General features: G+C 34.1%; 1 protein-coding gene and 1 pseudogene across 1 annotated transcript in view; one reads left to right on the plus strand and one right to left on the minus strand.

The window, feature by feature from the left end:
- Window positions 1-4,273: 4,273 nt before the first annotated feature.
- Window positions 4,274-7,316, minus strand: LOC148620881 (uncharacterized; annotated as a pseudogene).
- Window positions 7,317-7,822: 506 nt separating this feature from the next.
- Window positions 7,823-21,911, plus strand: part of LOC148620882 (uncharacterized) — a 32,825-nt gene continuing 18,736 nt past the window's right edge. The window contains exons 1-15 of the mRNA XM_088574715.1: window positions 7,823-7,942; window positions 8,345-8,452; window positions 8,633-8,740; window positions 13,025-13,132; window positions 14,885-14,992; window positions 15,555-15,665; window positions 15,877-15,984; window positions 17,625-17,735; window positions 17,937-18,044; window positions 18,475-18,585; window positions 19,220-19,327; window positions 19,758-19,868; window positions 20,503-20,610; window positions 21,041-21,151; window positions 21,786-21,893. Of these exons, the coding sequence (XP_088430841.1) occupies window positions 13,090-13,132; window positions 14,885-14,992; window positions 15,555-15,665; window positions 15,877-15,984; window positions 17,625-17,735; window positions 17,937-18,044; window positions 18,475-18,585; window positions 19,220-19,327; window positions 19,758-19,868; window positions 20,503-20,610; window positions 21,041-21,151; window positions 21,786-21,893 (1,246 nt within the window). The 5' untranslated portion in view covers window positions 7,823-7,942; window positions 8,345-8,452; window positions 8,633-8,740; window positions 13,025-13,089. The remainder of the gene's footprint in view (window positions 7,943-8,344; window positions 8,453-8,632; window positions 8,741-13,024; window positions 13,133-14,884; window positions 14,993-15,554; window positions 15,666-15,876; window positions 15,985-17,624; window positions 17,736-17,936; window positions 18,045-18,474; window positions 18,586-19,219; window positions 19,328-19,757; window positions 19,869-20,502; window positions 20,611-21,040; window positions 21,152-21,785; window positions 21,894-21,911) is intronic.

Here is a 21,911-nt window from a genome sequence, read left to right on the forward strand (position 1 = left end):
TTTTTGCCAAAAAAATATTTGGTACACTGTAACTTCTATTTTTTTTTTTTCAAGCATAATCACGCTGATTTAATTCATCCACATCAAAGTTAATGTTTAGTTTTTATTTTTAGGTTATGCTTTAAGTAGATTGGACCCCAGATAGAACTATACAGAATATTTTTTATCTGCAATTGGGAAATCCGGTGCATTTTGAAATACATCCCGATAATTCAGGCATTTATATCCTTTTGTGACAAAACATTTCAACAACAAAAACATGTCATCTGAATGTATTAATATTTCTCTTTTTGTTCTGGTATTTAATGTATCATATTCCTTTACCACAAAATTCGATGTTACGTTTGTTTCCACGCGTTTACAGGAAAATTAAAGAAATACATGATTTTCATGCTTAATCAACCTGATATCAGCCTTAATAGGATTAGAAGCCCGACAAGAATACCTACTGCCCCGGAGTATTTCAATCAGATATAAATATGTGTTTCAAAGGAAGTAAGGCAGTAACATTTTACATTCCAGTTGACCTTTGTGACCCAAATCCATGCCAAAATGGTGGACAATGTAAAGTAGAAGGAGGAACAGTTATGTGCAGTTGTGTTAGTGGCTACACGGGGAAACTTTGTGATGGTAGGATTTGACAAAGGAAAATATTACCTATAAAATATTCATTCATCTATCAGTTTATTTACCATTTTAATACATCATAATCTAATATTATTTGAAACAAGCTATCTGATCGGTTGGGTCTCCTTGAGCAAACCAGGGTAATTTTGTATAACTTTCTAAAATAGGTAATGTTACATCAGCATTAGGTAAAGTAATGTAGAAAAGTCGATACAGAGAGGAATTTAAAATGAATTTTGCCATGTAGATGTTAAACTGAGCACTTAGAAAATGTATTCTTAATAAAACTCCAAAGTCACATGATGAATGAGGACAAACAATAATTTTTGAAACTGATTTCTAAATGTATATAGAGAGTAATCAAGGAAACCAAGATTATAGCGGTAATTATAAGAATGTAATCCAGGGACAAAGACCAGACATGGAAAACAGACATACACAACAAAGAACATAAAGTAACTAAAATCATACATACAAAGTAACTAAAGCAAATGAGCAACTCGGACTCCACTAAAATCTGGTAGCATGGACCAGATGCGCCGGTAGGGTAAACGTTCTCTGCATTTCCAGAAACAGCCGCCGAGTTGCTCATAAAAAGTCAAGTCTGGGGTAGACAAACGAGGAAAGGAAAACTATGACCCGTTGAATAAATAATTTTTCATGGTGCTGATGGATACACCATAACGATCCACGAGTTCATGATGACGACCATAAAACTTCTGTAGTGATGACTTCAATCTTGTAGCAACATAACCCTGTTCCAGAAGCCTAAGCCTATTTGTTAGAGTTTTAGCGAGATACAAAAAGTTTGTGTAGTTTCGGCAAGTTCTGGCATAACGTATGAGTTGTGATATGAACACTCCATACGAAGGGGCTGAAGGGATGTTGCCACAGATGAAAGGAAAGTTGAATATTCTGAATGAAAAGTCTTCACGTTTGTCGTAAAGTTTAGTCAATAGTTTTCCTTTACCATCGATTTCTAAGTATAGGTCAAGATATGAGGATGACTTCACAGTGTCTGTAGTATCCTTTATCTCAAGTTCTTTAGGGTAGATGCGATGTATAATCCTCGAAATTAGGATTGTTTAAAGATAATACGTCATGTATATAGCTGAAACTGAGAATAAAGGATCTAGCTAAACGATATTCTTTCATTCGGATCAGATCAGGTATAAAGTCAGCCTTATAAGAGTGAAGGAATAGGTCAGCAAGTAAAGGAGCACAATTTGTTCCCATTGGAATGTCGACCGTTTGATGAAAAAACAGGTCCACCACACTGGACGAATATATTGTCAATTAAAAATTCCAGAATTTTGTAAACATCTTCCTCTTTATATTTGGAAGATGATTTGGAATTATTTCTTACAAATTATGAGGAATCTCTACCAAGAACTATATATTTGTATCTAGGTTAACCATCATTTTTGGAAAAACAACGATGTATAATGTTTTTAAGTCGGGATTTTAACTGACTGTGGGAAATAGAAGGATACAGTGTTGAAAAATCATAGGTTTTAACGCTATTTTATTCAGATAATAGTCTTAAACTGATTGTCTCTAAAAGATCTTTCGAATTTTTCAGGATCCACATTGAATTAAATCTACTACGGGAGTGTTGTGGTAGGACTGCAGACCCTCTTTGACAGTTATGAGTATAGAGGCTAAAAGTTTTGATAGATGTTTGGTGGTATAGTTTGAAGATCCAGCTATGAAACGTTGTTTGCATGGATTCTTGTGGATTTTCTATCATTTATTCCTTAAACTCTTTGGAAAAAATTAAATTGCAACGCATCGATAGGTTTTAAATCCAGGTAATTGTGAATAATTAATTTGATAGTTTGTGATTGATAATCAACATCACAAAATATAAACAACACCAAGACATAGTATATAAACAATTTACAATAATAAAAATACTTTTAAAAATATGTATTGATATAAAAGTATGCTACAGTAAAGGCAAAGAAAATCAATTTTAGTGTCAGTCTTTGTAAGAATCAGGCATTGGTGAAACATGATATAAAAACATACTTTGAAAGTGTAATTTGACGAACTGTACCACTAATTCATGATATACCATATAATCTTATTACAGGATAAAACTTTTCTAACACACCATTGAAAATTTTTCGGGAATAAGTACCAATAATGCAGATATCAAATAAGGAGATCATCCTTGAGTGAAGAAATGTTGTTAGATCGTTAGATTTATTACATGACTGTTTCTGAGTTTTCCGATTCTGTCTGATTCTTACAAAGACACTTAAATTTATACAATATGGTGTTGCCATATATAAGTCAGAGAAAAGAAGCGGTTCGAATCACGCGACCTAATTTGCATCGCAGATTTGCAACCTTGCATCGATTTCAGCTTTAGTGTGTAGATAAGACTTGAAATTTCTCTGTGTGTGTGTGTGTGTGTGTGGGTGTGTGTGTGTGTGTGTGTGTGTGTGTGTGTGTGTTATAAATATCTGCCTGCCATAATTGTAAGTACATTTGAGTGCTTTTCAGTGAATTTGTGTCAGCCAAATCCATGCCAAAATAATGGACAATGTTCATCAAGCGGAAGGAAAGTTACGTGCAGTTGTGCTGATGGTTATATCGGAAAACATTGTGATAGTAAGATTTAAGTCAACTTTTTCATGAAACAGAAAATGGTGTATAATGGTGTAATGATGCTAACGATAATCATATAAATAATGTATAAAGTATTTTTGCCACAAATATTCAAATTGTTGAAGTCCGTATGGTGTCTTTTTCAGTGAACTTATGTAACCAAAATTCACGTCAAAACTCGGGACCATGTACTTTAATCAAAGGAATAGTTACGTGCAAATGTGCCAATGGTTATATCGAGTATTCTCTGTACTCCAATCCAAAACTTTACATGCAAATGTAAAGCAGCATCAAAATCCATTCCTTTACATGCATGTACTTGTATATATAAATGGGCTAAAAAACAAATTAAGACAATATTAATTTGCCGACCAGCCAACCGTACAAGATGGACGCCGGATTTTATTAATATAATAACAGTCACATCATTAATATCTTATATACTCATGTGATAAAAAATAATAAAGTTCTCCAACCCAATTCCAACGGCCAAGGCCAAGGCACGCCCAGGAACAACCAGAGATAAAACCTTTTTAAGAAAAAAATTCTCTGGAAACCTGTGTTTTCATGGCAAAAATTACCTTTCGACCGTCTAGGAGTTCAGCGTGAAAACCTGCACTGACATCTTGAATATATGTGAACTTTGTTTTACAAGTAAAGTTATATCTCTATATAAAACTATCGAAATTTGAACTTGTCACTGCGAAAGGTGGCTAGAAAATGATAACACAAACCCACCTGAAAACCAATTACCATTGGTCCGGCCACATATCATGTGATTAACCTTGAATTGACAATACAATATTTTCCCGCTATACTAGCGAAACGCGGGAAAATACATGTATTCTCTGTACTCCAATCCAAAACTTTACATGCAAATGTAAAGCAGCATCAAAATCCATTCCTTTACATGTATATTTAAATGGGCTAAAAACAAATTGAGACAATATTAATTTGCCAACCAGCCAATCGTACAAGATAGACTTACAAAGATAGGGGGAACCGAAGAAAAAGTAGAGCGTCTATCAACCTAGTTTTGTGTGACTTCTAATCGTTTTTCTAATGAATCGGCAACGTACCCATCTTTGCCTGACCTCCACCTTCCATGCCTCTTCCAACACCTATCATTTACGTTGGAATTAGCAACTGCTGTAGCGCCACCTGAGCGCATGGAATGCAAACCTAAGTTCAAACTATTGTCAATCATTCTCAACCTGTTTAGACTACTGTGACGTGCAGCTGTATAACTAAGTTTCTTGTTTTTGTAAATCAATTTGCATACGGACTTGCTCCTAAATATGGGCCTGAACAGATAATAATCAGAAAACGAATTTATGTCCGAGCATTTAACATACCTATTAAACATGTTTAAAGGGCAAGCCACCGTTGAACCTTTCGTAATGACAACCTCATTACCATGTCTGTATTGATCAGTTTTAGGTTTGTTTATATAAATGACTAAGTAATCATCAAAAACCTTAACATCTCTGCAAAGTAAAGAACTTATTTCATCATATCTGTGAAACCCAGCGTAACTCAAAAGAATCATGGTTAGATCCCTAATGACCAATAAATCTTCTGAATCCTTAAATTCGTCGCAAAGTTTTATAAATAAATCCGTATTTACCGGATCTTTCTTCTGTTTTTGAGGACATGCAATTCTCTTAGCCGACTCTTGAAGAGACACAATGAAAAAATTTAAAGTGGGATCGGGTAAGTTATTAATTTGATGAACTCATTTCAAAATGTAGAAGTGGAACCGGACTCTAATAAATATGTGATATATAATGCAACATGTATGGGCTGGGCCGGTAATGCTGAAAACCCCTGTTTTTTAATAAACCCTTCCCATTTCTTAAAACAATTGAAATAAGATTTTTATAGTATTGTCACTCCTGGAAGACACAATGTAAGAAGTCATCTTGTCAGATAAACAGTGCATCCATGATCCATCCTGAATACCGGCGGCGGCGACTGCATCACTAACCGTGTCCTTTAAGCAGATTCCTACAAAATAAATATGATTATAAAAACTCTATTCTCAAAGCAAGAAGTCTGAAATTTTGAACAAGTTTACCAAATAGTCCGTTCTGTCCACGTCCCTGTGTGTAAAATTCACGCCTATATCACTGAATATCGCGAATAAGCTATCACTGGTACATTTATTTAAATATCTATCACTGTGTATCATAGGCCAAAAAGGTGCAGATTTCAATTCAAAATAATCAATGTACTTGAGGCTCTATCGTAAACGACTTTTTTAATGGTCTTGCAAATTAATAAAAGGGGTGGAATAAACAGTTGTTACCATGAGACCAATCGAACTTGAAAGCATCAATACCTGCCGTACACTCACATCAGAAACGTGAATTGAACTCGTCGCATTTTCTATTATATGATGAGGCAAACCTATCAAAAGTGTGTCTACCCCATTTTTCGTCTAGAAATGAAAATACTCAAGTTTGTACACCCCAATCATCACAGTCATTTAATCTACTGATCTTATCTGCTGTCTTGTTTTTATTTCTAGGTATCCAATAACAAGATAATGATACATCATGTTCTGTACAAGTATTATGAATATCAATGTTTATGTCTTGTAAATCACATTTTCTACTACCTGCGCTCAAAATTGTCTCAACATTTTTGTTGTCAGTCTTCAGCGAAATAGTTTTGCCTTTTATACTGCTTAGACTATTTTTAAGCATCCTATTAACTGGCTCAAGTTCACGCCATGTTGAACTCTTACTCTGTTCAGACGTATCCCAGTTGCCAAACATGCACGGTCATTAATCATCTCATTAGCCTCCAAAGCTAAATAGACTCCGTACCCAGTACCCGAGGCATCACAAAACATGTGTATATCAAACACCTTGTGATCTGTCAACTGACATAAATTGCTACCTTCTGAATTCAGTCTCTGAATACTACTCAGCCAAAATTTCAATTCCATTTCGGCCTCTCTACTCACCAAAACGGGCGCTTTCCATGAAGCCCTGTCCAGAATGCATTGATAGGAATATCTTGTCATCATACGTACTTTGTTACCAATCACGGTTTGTGTTGAAATAATTTGTCCCACGATCGTTGCCAAAAAAGTTACAAATCTGTTGAACATTAGCCTAGCTAATAAATTTTCTATGTAACACAAAATGTTTTTCAATGCGTTCATCCGTGATCCTCAATTTACCTTCTTTTAAATCCCAGGTAAATCCTAACCAAATTAAATATTGCGAAGTTTCCCATTCACATTTTTCTTCCGCTATGACCGTACCCGCTCACTACAAACCAAAGCATCATAATAATTCTTAGCAGCCCCAAACCGTCGTCTAAATAAATAATAATAGACAAATTTTCATTATAATGGGGTTCACTGAGGGTTTTATAATTGTATTCTGACTAGACTTTATAGAATCTACCTTAAATGTACTTATCTGTTGAGGTTTCATCTCCTCAGGACAATCTTTCTTCCAGTGTCCTTCCACTCCACAAGAAAAACATCCGCCTGGACGTAAGACTGGTTTCTGTTGGTCTGCGTTGTTAATATATGGATGATAACGAACAGGTCTCTTCAATCTTACTTTCTCCGCCTTGAATTTACGCTCTCCTCGGTTCTCTGCTTTTACCATCCTCTTCTCATCATCAGAATCATCCGCAAATGGATTTGTTTCATATTCGTGAACGACTTTCCATCCCAGTTGTGAAGTATCTGCCAGTTTTACGAGTTTCTGCCTATGATTAACCAAAGAAATACCTTCAGCTATCCTCTAGCGGGCGATGGAAATATTATCTTCACTGATCATCTTCACGGATTCGACCTCATTGAGCTTTCCAAGTATTTTGTTGTTATGCTTGTACTGCTCTTCGTTACCTCTTTTCTTAAATGTGTAACTTTCGGATATGGTGCTCTCGATTCGTACTAACTGAGTGTCGGCGATATCTTTCTGCTGTGCATTCATCTTAAGCATTTCAGTAGGAAGAAGTGATCTTATTTCAGACATCATAATGTTCTGGGCGACTGTCAATGCACTGGCGACTTCAATTCGAATTTTTTCATCGATGTTGGCGTCCATATTTGAACTTATCACTGCGAAAGGTGGCTAGAGAATGACAACACAAACCCACCTGAAAACCAATTACCATTGGTCCGGCCACATATCATGTGATAAACTTCTAATTGATAATACAATATTTTCCCGCTATACTAGCGAAACGCGGGAAAATACATATAACATGACTTGTCCTAGTGGTTTCATCTTGAAATTTTGTGGTGAAACGATTTCAAGTCTCAATTTTGTATTTAATTAATAGAAAACGTTGGATAAATCACCATGAAATGACCTCCTAACCGTATAGGGAACATAATAAATTCTCAAAATATATTTGTAAGAACATAAAGTCCGTGACAATTTATTGATTTTGCTTTACATTCAAACATCATGATTTTTAACATTTATATTTCCAAGTTGTCATATTATTTGTACCTAAAGTATTGTTACATCTTTCTACATGCGTATTTTTGATGCGTCAGTTTATCAATAAAAATAGTATCTCATTTCAAAAGCTGTGACATCTGTATGTATTACAGTCAATGTCTGTGATCCAAATCCTTGTAAAAATGATGGAAGTTGTATTGTACAGAATGATGGAGGCTTCACGTGTGTTTGTGACTACGGGTTTATTGGAGATGTTTGTGACGGTAAGATTTTACAATCTTCTTATTTTTGATAAGGAATAATTAAACAAAACAAGAGTGTCAGGAATCACTCTGCAATTGATATTTTACTAGTATATAGAGAAGTGTTGTATTCATTGTTGATATACGGTAAAAAAACACATATTGAAAGTGTAATTTGACTATTTGTACCATTAGAAACGAGAGAAAAAGACATGAATTACCATATAATTTTGATATTTGAGTTATGATTTCAATGGTCAGTAAATAAACAACCCTTTCAAAAACCTAACATTTCATCGAAAAATGTATATGTATTTGTGTGTATATGTATATAATAAATACCTGCCTGCGTGAATTTAGTAAATATTAATTCATAAACTTAAAAACAATCCATAATTTTAATTACATATAATTGCTTTTCAGTGAATCTATGTCAGCCGAATCCATGCCAAAATAACGGACAATGTTCATCAAGCGGAGGGAAAGTTACGTGCAGTTGTGCTGACGGTTACATAGGAAAACATTGTGATGGTAAGTCAACAGTTATATAATACAGCCAATTCTATATGATGGTGTAATGACGCCAACGATAATCGCATAAATAACGTAAAAATATGTTAATATAAATCTAATGAACATATTTGTTAGCAAAAATGTAAATGTCTGCCACAAATATTCAAATTTTAGAAGTCCGTATTGTGTCCTTTTCAGTGAGCCTATGTGACCCAAATCCATGTCAAAACTCTGGACAATGTACTGGTATCAACGGGAAAGTAACGTGCAAATGTGCCAGTGGTTATATCGGGAAACATTGCGATGGTAAGGTTTGAAGTCTTCCATTATTTAACATAGCATATATGTTGGCATTTGGTAATAAGTAACACCTAACATAATGGTAAAAGAAACATAACAATATGTTAAGATTTGGCGGGGTTTTTTGTTTGTAGTTTGTTGTTTGTTGTTTTTTTTTCTTTTTATTTATTTTTTTCTTTTTTCTTTTTTTGTGCTTCAAAAGTGTCAAAACTCAATCTGACGCCGAACTTTCATTCGTTCTCGTACTTTTGTATTCGTTCCTTATTTACTGTTTCGGAAATTCAGTAAATGTTTAAGGTGATTGGTAAAATGAACATTTTTGGTTACTGCAAAAAAGATCTAGATTGCCCTCATTCCATAATTTCTTGTGATATTCGTGTAATAGGAAGATGTAATCGCAACTTGGTCTACATTAAAAGGATAATAAAACTGCAATACATTCCACTTAATAAATATAAATTGCTTGTTGCTTGTTTGGCTACAGATGATTTAAATGAAGAAGATTGTATGCAAAATACGAGAGTTTAGGTTGATATCAAAATCTAGATGCCATATTACAAAACCAGAACTGTTAAACATTTTTGAAGAACTAGCAAGGAAACAGAGATATAAATTTCGGAAAGAAATGTGAATTGTTATTTTGTGAAATAACGGTAAAATAAATCTGGTTGAGTAAAGTGATATTTAATCATTGCCACAGCTGCAATTATAGCAAAAAAATTGTAATACTTACTTAAAAAGTAAATTGTAAAGAGTTCTAAAAAGTTGAGTGTGCTGTATAATAACGAAATTGAGCGTTATACCCCTTGTCGTTCGTATGATACATCGGATGACAATTCCTTGATGTCCAAAAATCAAGCAAACAATTAAAAACATAGTCTCCCATCAAAAGCTTTGCATTACATGTATTACACGAACAGTGAACATGTCTTGAATGGTTTATTGTATGTTTTACAGTTAATGTTTGTGATCCTGATCCTTGTAAAAACGGTGGAAACTATACCGTTGATAATGTTGGAAGCTTCACCTGTGCTTGTGCTAACGGGTTTATTGGAGATGTTTGTGGCGTTCAGATTGTACATGTTTGTTATTTTTGGTGAAGAATAATTTACCAAAAACTAACTTTTCGTGGCAGAGTCGGGAGTGTCACTATTAAACTTTTATTTTACAGACATAACATCAAAGTCTATTTATCATGCTAATGTGGTGTATTCTTAAAATGAAAAAGAAAGCAACAGCAGTTTTCTATTGGTATATATACTTAAATATTACCGTACCTAAAATAAGTCGAATGTTCAACTAAGAAATGTACTTCTGTCCATTGCTTCGATCGGTTAGCAATCCCGTGCAGGTCCGGGTATCAAAAGAATATACCCGCAGCAGCGCTAAGTTTGTCGTAAAAGGCGGCTAAATAGTGCTCAGAACCCTGGCCAGGGGCTAGGACGACCCACAGAGCAACTGGGTTGTGTGCCCCAGGTGGTGGAATGGGGTACCCTTGGTGTGTTACATGCCGGGGTTGTCAGGCTATAATATGGAAAACCATAGTGGTGCACATGATGCCACGTTCTTCGCACATAAAGAACCCTTATGTGGTATTCTCCCGAAGTAGGAACCATTAGGGCTCCGCCACATAAGGTTAAATTGCCCGACCCTACCCACTTCTCTCTATTTCCTGTGGCAATCAAAATTTGTCGATCCCATTGTACTTGTGTCCCACCCCATTTTTCATTTCATCATCATTTCTTGTTCATTTTATCATGCATTTCATGTTCATCGTCTGAATATAGCTGAAATATTGCTGCTCGGACGTTAAACCCCAACAATCAATCAATCATTCGATCGGTTAGTAAACCAGTCTATCGGGTGGGATAAAAACGATGTCAAGGTCTGGAATATGAAAAAGGTATGTGTGAACAATGTATGATTTCTTTAACCAGTTGATGTATGTGACCCTAATCCATGTCGAAACGGAGGAAATTGCACAGCATTAGAAGGTGAACGTTTTACCTGTGACTGCGCCGAGGGTTTTGTCGGCGAAGTTTGTGGAGATAAATGTTATTTGTTTTAAACTTACTGTAAAATTAGGGAGATTTAAGAATATATTACAATCTAGTACACTTTCGGAATTAGTTTTAGCTTTGAGGTATTTTTGCAGAATTTGCGCATTCAATAGTTTTTACGCATTCAACTAAGATTTGTGTACTTAAATGTAATGTCAGAAAATGAGCAAACCTACAACGTGACGCTATGTTTATGATGATTTTATACTTATTCAAGTCGGTATCTGTGACCCTAACCCTTGTCGAAATGGAGGGAACTGTACTGTAGTTTGTGACACTGTGATATGTGATTGCGCTGATGGATTTATTGGAGATGTTTGCGAAAGTCAGATATTTTTTCGACTTACTATTTTTGTGCCCAATAATTATTCCATTTTTTATTACTATTTTTTGTGTTAAGTGGCATGCAAAAAGATGAGAGTAAAACATTTAATTTTTTTTCAAATTGCGGACGACAATTTTTTACTACTACCAATTTGAAAAAAAATATTCAAACTCTTTTGATTCCATAGATAAACTATGGGATAGCATTTCACTTTGGTAAAGTGTTTATTACCAGTTGCTTACTGTTGCCCCCGAATTCTATTTCTCATAATACCTGAAACACCAAGGCTTCACTGGAACGACGCCACTACTGACGGACCAAAGAGCCCGAGGATATTCGCTAACCAAGTAGCAAGACTTGTCTATATCATATTGTATAAATCGAAATTTGCAATATTACAAATATTGGAATACCTTAAACACTAAGGTTTCATTCATTGTAATTTTACAGGGTACAACCTCTTATTGATAGATTTGGCATCCTATTTCGATAGTCCTGGTTTTGAATATTTCCTGTATACAATTAGGTTTTGGATTTATATCTTCCTGCAAAATTCATTCTAACGCTGCTGATGAGAGGTTTTTTCTTGAAAATCGTAATTTTCAATATCAATATGATTGATTGTTATTTTGTATTTAAAATTACATATTCACAATACCAAAGTTTCGCAAGAAATAAACCTGGAACCATAGAATTGTGAAGCAAGTCAATATCTATGACAAGTATGTCGGTCAAAAACATTTGAGCAATCGAGAAGGGTCAAGGTAATGCTAAACCTTGATTTTATGTATCCTGATGGAGACAAAATTCAGGATTTCATGTTATTATTCTCAATTTTCAAGTGTAATCACAGTCGTAATTGTTGCTATTTAAACAATATTTCTTCATTGGGAGAAAATATTCTCTATAAATCCCATTACAGTAATTTTATACAACGACTTCGCTTCTGCTCTATTTCTGATCCCACTCCTTTTCCTCATTCTCCGTGTGATGGTGTAATACAGAGGTCTGTGCAGAGTCGTTTTTAGACAACGATAGTCATAATCAGGAATTGAGTGTGCTTTATTGCCTTATGTTTCAAAATATTTTCATTATCAAAATGAGTACTTTCCCAGTTTCCATAGAGATTTGATTGCCGGTAGATAACTGAGACGGAAGAGTAATCAAGGGAACCAAGATTATAGCGGAAATCAAAAGAATATAATCCATTGAAAAAGACCAGACACTGAAAACAGACAGTCACAATAAAGAACATAAAGTAACTAAAATAATACATACAAAGTAACAGAAGTAAATTAGCGACTCGGACTTCACTAAAAACTGGGAGCATGGACCAGATGCACCGGTAGGATAAGATTCCACTGCTTTTCTAGAAACACACGCCGAGTTGCTCATAAAAAGTCCGGGATAGACGAAAGAAGAAAGGAAATTACAATTGAAACAAAAACTAATCATTCGTGCTGTGTCTTGTATTTACTTTATTTTAATTGTAGTCACTTCCGTTGACAATTTTTTTTTGTTCTTGATCGACTAACTAATAAAGTTATTTATTTACACTATCCACCTTCATCGTAACCAAAACTGGTGAATCCGGCGTTGATACCCAAAAAACTTACCTTTGGGGTTAGAAGAGGTGAATGTATCTTACACATATGATTAATGCGGACGCATATGTTTTCGTGTTTGAGTTAAAATAATTGTAGAAATAAGAAAGGATGGAGGGAAATGAATTAATATTTTAAATAATAAATTACATAAATTGGTTCAATACCATATTTCAAACGAGATAAGTAGAACTTTTATCTATTTCGTGTCCATTAAGGTGAAAAGTTGACAGACATAACCAACAAAATACTTTTAAATGAACAATAATGACTTATATGTTTGTGTGGTTTCACTTTTCAGTAAACCTTTGCGACCCAAATCCATGCCAAAATGCTGGTATATGTAAATCAAATGGAGATAAACTTATGTGTACCTGCCCTAGTGGTTATGTCGGAAAACTTTGTGATGGTAACATTTCAAGAAACATGACAATATCTTAGTTGTATCCTAAGGGTATTACGTAAAAATATGAGATAAATATGACACAAAATTACAATTAATAAAATGTTCTATTGTTGACATTTCTGTCATAAACAGGGGCAGGGCAAGCACGAAAATGCAACACTTATTTAGACATTGCAAGTAATCAAGGGAACCAAGGTTATAGCGGTAATCTAAAAAATGTAACCCAGGGACAAGGACAAGACATGGAAAACAGACATACACAACAAAGAATATAAAGTAACGAAAATCATACATAGAAAGTAACAAAAGTAAATGAGCAACTTGGACTCCACTAAAAACTGGGAGCGTGGACCAGGTGCACCGGTAGGGTAATCGTCATCTGCATTTCTAGAAACACCTACCGAGTTGCTCATAAAAGGTCAGGTCCAGGGTTGTGGAAAGAGGAAAAGAAAACTATGACACGTTGAACAAATCAGTTGTCATAGCGCAGATGTTACACCGTAACGATCAACGAGTTCATGATGACGACCATAAAACATCTGTAGTGATGACTTCAATCTTGTAGCAACACAACCCTGTTCCAGAAGCCTATTTGATAGAATTCTAGCGCGATACAAAAAGTCTGCATAGTTTTGGCAAGCTCTGACATAACGTATGAGTTGTGATATGAACACTCAATACGCAGGTGCTGAAGGGATGTTACCAGAGATGAAAGGAAAGTAGACAATTCTGAATGAAAAGTCATCACGTTTGTCGTAAAGTTTAGTCAATAGTTTTCCTTTACCATCGATTTCTAAGTGCAGGTCAAGATACGAGGCTGACTTCACAGTGTCTGTAGTATTCTTTATTTCAAAATAGGTTTGTGTAACGATAAAACGTCATCTTTATAGCGGAAACTGAGATTAAAGGGTCTAGCTAAACGATATTCTTTCTTTCGGAAATGATAATACTTCCAAAAATCAATATGAATTTAAAACTATTATTTTGACTTGTAAACTTAAAGCTGCATTACCTGCCAAATTTGTTCAGCTTTGATTCTACTGAATTTTGCTGATTCAATAAAATACGTTTGTAGTAATGCAATTGAAGCAATAACTGTCGATAATACCTACAAAATATTGTGAAAAAAATGTGTTTTTAATAAGATCGATAGCTCTGATCTAATTATTTTTCGCCAATACTTCCGAAAATTGCCGACAGGACATTCACCTGGGTTAAAACCACTTTAACATTGGTAAAAATATAAATAATGGATACACAGGTAAGCACGTATCTTGTTTTCATTTCACTTCATCTATTTCTTGATTAGTTTTCAAATAAATAATGACCATATTTGTGCCACATTATATCTCAATACGTATATTTCAAAGGGATCCTTGCCTTATAGATGGTTAAACCTTCATTTTACCAAAGAGAATAGGCAAATAATTTAAATCAAGAAGAGGCTGAAGGATTTCTTCCATGGGAATTCGAAATTGGGAAATGTAAAATGGCGGGAATCGGTAATCACCAACCGGTGGTTGAGAAGGCTTATGCATATTTAACCATCGGCTCGGTTCAGAGGAAAATGTGTTTTCATTTTTAAGTACCTTAAAATTACTGTTATTTACGCTTTGGGATGCATGTATATATTGAAATATGTTGTTTAAGAATATTTGCCTGTTTGAAATCAAATTATATTTATTACAATGTAGTAATTAGGTATTTATATTGTACAAAAGATTCGATTTGTCATTACGTTTGGTTTCCCTTTAGTGAATCTATGTGACCCGAATCCATGCCAAAATAATGGAATATGTAAAGACAGCGGAGGAAAAGTTACGTGCAGTTGTGCAAATGGTTTTCTCGGTAAACTTTGTGATGGTAAGATTTTATATCTGAAAACATTATACACTCAGCCAAGAATGAGTCAAGTTATCTTAACAATAAATATAAATGCTAATCTAATAAAAATTTAATGTCAAATTAACTCCTTTTTTGTCTGTTTCGTTACCATATATAATCTATATGGTGGTGAAATCCCGATGAAAAAACACAAATGTCAAAATATCATATATAAATGAAAGATAAGAGACTATTAGGGAATGAAACAGGACAACCATGAAAAAGCACTTTTCACTTTTACATTTACAACGACTATAGAATTAGGTGTGAGATACATGTATATATTTTACAGGAGATTGCTCTAACATGTCACTTTTGCAGTTTTCTTTACATTCAAAGACCAAGACAATTTACTCTTTTGTCTCATAGTTGAGTGTTCTCGAAAATATGTCCTTTATATTTTTTCCTCTAAAGGATTCTTAATTTTTCGGTATTGATAATGTGTTGTGTGTGCGAGTGTGTGTGTATGTGTGTGTCAAATAAAACATCTCTACTCAAATCTATGAACAGTGAACTTGAATGGTGTATTGTATATTTACAGTTAATGTATGTGATCCTAATCCTTGTAAAAATGGTGGAAACTGTAGCGCTGAAAATGATGGACGCTTCTCGTGTGCTTGTGCTAAAGGATTTATTGGAGATGTTTGCGAAGGTTAGGCCTAACAAGTTTTGTATTCTTCTGGACGGATGATTGAACAGTACAGGCTTTTTGTAATATGGTCGGGAATTAAATACATACAAGCCTATTACACAGAAGTTGTATATCTATAATAAGGAAATGAAAGCAACTAAAGGTATATTTTTGCTGATCAAATGAAATATGATTATTTCTTGTAATTTAGGTTGTATGCTGTATGTTTCAGTTGACTTATGTGACCCTAATCCCTGTCAAAATGACGGAAACTGTACAGGAGGTTTGGGAGAATTTACGTGTCACTGCGCTAAAGGATATATGGGAGAAGTCTGTGAAAGTAAGATTTTAAATGAAAAAAAAACATATATAGCAAAATATAAAATATAACAACAGTGTTTCCTTATTATTGTGCTTCAAAATTGTTTAAGTTTTATCTGATCTTTCATTAATCCCTTAACTGATGCATTTGATAGTTATTTACTGTATCGGCAATTCAAATGTGACTAATAAAGTGGTTACTTTTGGTTAAAAGTGACCTTCTAGAACTTAATGCGATATTTGTATAATCGAAAAAGTTACTTGTTAATTACGAGTTTTTCTACAAAAATAAGGTCAAAGAAATGCAATCCATCAATCTTAATAAACCGTATAGCTCGTTCGTTTGAAGTGATGAATGTTTTATACAGCATGCAAGATGTTCAAGTTGATATCAAACCGCAAAAGCAAAGGTACAAATAAGAATTGTTAAACCATTCTCGAGAACTGTCAAGGTAATAGGGATGTAAATTGTTATTCAAAGGAATAATGGGTAATAAATCTGTGTTAGAGCGTGCTTTGGTCATGGCCAAAGTTGCAATTCTTTCACAAACACCTAGAGATATCTTCTGTACCATCAGGTAGTTCGTAGACAATATTTCTGGAGGAAAAGGTTAAAACAAACTTAGACATCAAAGTATAGTTATCTGGGAATTTGACAAAATTTGCAAAAATGTTCTGCAGAAAAGTAAATCGCGAAAGTGGTTATAATTAGATGAATATTCTGTTTAATACTAGTATGATGTATGATATCATTGAGTATAATACTCTAAACATCTAACAAAACAAGTGTTAGTTACCTATAAGAGTGCGAAAAGATGCATCGAAATGATAATACTTCCAAAAATCAATATGAATTTAAAACTATTATTTTGACTTGTAAACTTAAAGCTGCATTACCTGCCAAATTTGTTCAGCTTTGATTCTACTGAATTTTGCTGATTCAATAAAATACGTTTGTAGTAATGCAATTGAAGCAATAACTGTCGATAATACCTACAAAATATTGTGAAAAAAAATGTGTTTTTAATAAGATCGATAGCTCTGATCTAATTATTTTTCGCCAATACTTCCGAAAATTGCCGACAGGACATTCACCTGGGTTAAAACCACTTTAACATTGGTAAAAATATAAATAATGGATACACAGGTAAGCACGTATCTTGTTTTCATTTCACTTCATCTATTTCTTGATTAGTTTTCAAATAAATAATGACCATATTTGTGCCACATTATATCTCAATACGTATATTTCAAAGGGATCCTTGCCTTATACTCGAACTTTTTTCCTTTACGGCTTGAGTCCGTGGGTCTTCCTTGCCGTTGAATAACAATTTTCGCTTTGCAATCAGATTTTTTAGTAAAGAGTGACCCTTACAGCACATGCGCAGATTAAGGTCATCAAACGTCACATGCATACGAATTTATCTAGGTCGATTTTTTGTCTTGCAAGACAATAAATATGTAGACACACACCTAATTCATGTATTTAATGCATTTTATTTGTGGATATCAATGAAATTATACAGGAAAAGTACAATTTGGTAGAAACAAAATTCAAAAATAAGGCATATTTCAACAGAAATACAAATTTACGAAAATGACAGCTAATGCAGCTTTAACATTTAACTTCTCTTGAAAAGTGTGTTTTATGTTTGATAGTTTATGTGTGTGATCCTAATCCTTGTAAAAAAGATGGAAATTGTACCGTAGACAATGATGGACGCTTCACGTGTTCTTGTGCTGACGGATTTATTGGAGATGTTTGCGGGGGTGAGATTTAACAAGTGTCGTATTATTGATAACGGATAATTAAACAGTATAAGCTTTTTTATGATAGGGTCGGGAATGACGTTGCAATTATTTTATTTTACAAACACGACACCAATACTCTACCAATTTTGTAGTATTGAAATAAAGGCGACTAAAGACATCTATTTGTTTATTAACTGAAATGTATGCTGTGTGTTTCAGTTGACTTGTGTGACCCTAATCCGTGTCAAAATAACGGAAACTGTACTGGAGGTTGTGGAGAATTTGCGTGTGACTGTGCTAACGGATTTATGGGAAAAGTCTGTGACAGTAAGATTCTATATTAAAAATAGATAACAAAACATGAAAAACATGAATAAGAAATAGGTTGAGTAATAGATTTGATTGATTCTTTTTCTGACGCTGGAGGATTAAAGTTGTAACTGGCGTCAATCTTTAATCTATCAATTCATTGATGAATTCGACACTTCGTTTATATATTAGCAATCCAATTACTTTTTGAGTTGATAAGCGAGATGAAAAGCCCTTGTTCATTGCAACAAAATCTTATTGATCTCAGACTTTACCGCAATATTGATATAATCGAATTGCATATGTGCGTGCGAAAGATTCATTAGATAGTAATTCATGAATGTCCAAAAGTCATTCAATCCATTTTGAACATCGTCCCTCCGCGAAATCTATGATGTATTTAACGGATAGCAAACTTGTCATAAATGGTGTCTTGTATGTTTTATAGTAAATTTGTGTGATCCTAACCCATGTAAAAATGGTGGAAACTGTACTGTAGAAAATGATGGAAACTTTACATGTGCCTGTGCTGACGGGTTTATTGGTGATATCTGCGGAGGTCAGACATAGAAGTTATCTTTCTCTTTCTCTTATTTTACCAAACATGTCATCTTTGACAGGATTAGCAGTTACACTGTTATCGTACTGACAAAATATCAATAATCTCTCTGGTATGTAGATGTGGTCAAATTACAATAATAAATGAAATAATCTGAATATATCTGTTTGTTAAGTTTTCCTCTTTCGTCTTCCCCAAACGTCATATTTTTATGTGCAATTTACTGGATTTCTAGAAAACAAGATAGCGCTTGCTGTGCAGTTGGACGTGGTCGATGCTCCTATGTTTTTTAATGGAATGAAAATATTTCATTTCATTTTATTTCTATGTATGTGTGTCATATATCGTCATTCAAAGTTCTTTGCTCTTTATGTCTATATACCTTGTCTTCACGTGTTCTTGTGCTGACGGATTTATTGGAGATGTTTGCGGTGGTGAGATTTAACAAGTGTCGTATTATTGATAACGGATAATTAAACAATACAAGCTTTTTATGATAGGGTCGGGAATGACGTTGCAATTATTTTATTTTACAAACACGACACCAATACTCTACCAATTTTGTAGTATTGAAATAAAGGCAACTAAAGACATCTATTTGTTTATTAACTGAAATGTATGCTGTGTATTTCAGTTGACTTGTGTAACCCTAATCCGTGTCAAAATAACGGAAACTGTACTGGAGGTTGTGGAGAATTTACGTGTGACTGTGCTAACGGATTTATGGGAAAAGTCTGTGACAGTAAGATTCTATATTAAAAATAGATAACAAAACATGAAAAACATGAATAAGAAATAGGTTGAGTAATAGATTTGATTGATTCTTTTTCTGACGCTGGAGGATTAAAGTTGTAACTGGCGTCAATCTTTAATCTATCAATTCATTGATGAATTCGACACTTCGTTTATATATTAGCAATCCATTTACTTTTCGAGTTGATAAGCGAGATGAAAAGCCCTTGTTCATTGCAACAAAATCTTATTGATCTCAGACTTTACCGCAATATTGATATAATCGAATTGCATATGTGCTTGCGAAAGATTCATTAGATAGTAATTCATGAATGTCCAAAAGTCATTCAATCCATTTTGAACGTCGTCCCTCCGCGAAATCTATGATGTATTTAACGGATAGCAAACTTGTCATAAATGGTGTATTGTATGTTTTATAGTAAATTTGTGTGATCCTAATCCATGTAAAAATGGTGGAAACTGTACTGTAGAAAATGATGGAAACTTTACATGTGCCTGTGCTGACGGGTTTATTGGTGATATTTGCGGAGGTCAGACATAGAAGTTATCTTTCTCTTTCTCTTATTTTACAAAACATGTCTCCTTTGACAGGATTAGCAGTTACACTGTTATCGTACTGACAAAATATCAATAATCTCTCTGGTATGTAGATGTGGTCAATTTACAATAATAAATGAAATAATCTGAATATATCTGTTTGTTAAGTTTTCCTCTTTCGTCTTCCCCAAACGTCATATTTTTATGTGCAATTTACTGGATTTCTAGAAAACAAGATAGCGCTTGCTGTGCAGTTGGACGTGGTCGATGCTCCTATGTTTTTTAATGGAATGAAAATATTTCATTTCATTTTATTTCTATGTATGTGTGTCATATATCGTCATTCAAAGTTCTTTGCTCTTTATGTCTATATACCTTGTCTTCACGTGTTCTTGTGCTGACGGATTTATTGGAGATGTTTGCGGTGGTGAGATTTAACAAGTGTCGTATTATTGATAACGGATAATTAAACAATACAAGCTTTTTATGATAGGGTCGGGAATGACGTTGCAATTATTTTATTTTACAAACACGACACCAATACTCTACCAATTTTGTAGTATTGAAATAAAGGCAACTAAAGACATCTATTTGTTTATTAACTGAAATGTATGCTGTGTGTTTCAGTTGACTTGTGTGACCCTAATCCGTGTCAAAATAACGGAAACTGTACTGGAGGTTGTGGAGAATTTACGTGTGAATGTGCTAACGGATTTATGGGAAAAGTCTGTGACAGTAAGATTCTATATTAAAAATAGATAACAAAACATGAAAAACATGAATAAGAAATAGGTTGAGTAATAGATTTGATTGATTCTTTTTCTGACGCTGGAGGATTAAAGTTGTAACTGGCGTCAATCTTTAATCTATCAATTCATTGATGAATTCGACACTTCGTTTATATATTAGCAATCCATTTACTTTTTGAGTTGATAAGCGAGATGAAAAGCCCTTGTTCATTGCAACAAAATCTTATTGATCTCAGACTTTACCGCAATATTGATATAATCGAATTGCATATGTGCTTGCGAAAGATTCATTAGATAGTAATTCATGAATGTCCAAAAGTCATTCAATCCATTTTGAACGTCGTCCCTCCGCGAAATCTATGATGTATTTAACGGATAGCAAACTTGTCATAAATGGTGTATTGTATGTTTTATAGTAAATTTGTGTGATCCTAATCCATGTAAAAATGGTGGAAACTGTACTGTAGAAAATGATGGAAACTTTACATGTGCCTGTGCTGACGGGTTTATTGGTGATATTTGCGGAGGTCAGACATAGAAGTTATCTTTCTCTTTCTCTTATTTTACAAAACATGTCTCCTTTGACAGGATTAGCAGTTACACTGTTATCGTACTGACAAAATATCAATAATCTCTCTGGTATGTAGATGTGGTCAATTTACAATAATAAATGAAATAATCTGAATATATCTGTTTGTTAAGTTTTCCTCTTTCGTCTTCCCCAAACGTCATATTTTTATGTGCAATTTACTGGATTTCTAGAAAACAAGATAGCGCTTGCTGTGCAGTTGGACGTGGTCGATGCTCCTATGTTTTTTAATGGAATGAAAATATTTCATTTCATTTTATTTCTATGTATGTGTGTCATATATCGTCATTCAAAGTTCTTTGCTCGTTATGTCTATATACCTTGTCTTCACGTGTTCTTGTGCTGACGGATTTATTGGAGATGTTTGCGGGGGTGAGATTTAACAAGTGTCGTATTATTGATAACGGATAATTAAACAATACAAGCTTTTTATGATAGGGTCGGGAATGACGTTGCAATTATTTTATTTTACAAACACGACACCAATACTCTACCAATTTTGTAGTATTGAAATAAAGGCAACTAAAGACATCTATTTGTTTATTAACTGAAATGTATGCTGTGTGTTTCAGTTGACTTGTGTGACCCTAATCCGTGTCAAAATAACGGAAACTGTACTGGAGGTTGTGGAGAATTTACGTGTGAATGTGCTAACGGATTTATGGGAAAAGTCTGTGACAGTAAGATTCTATATTAAA

This window comes from Perna viridis, chromosome 3 (genome assembly GCF_037379345.1).
Source record: "Perna viridis isolate PV_CMFRI_1.1 ecotype Kerala chromosome 3, ASM3737934v1, whole genome shotgun sequence".
Classification (NCBI taxonomy): Eukaryota; Metazoa; Mollusca; class Bivalvia; order Mytilida; family Mytilidae; genus Perna; species Perna viridis.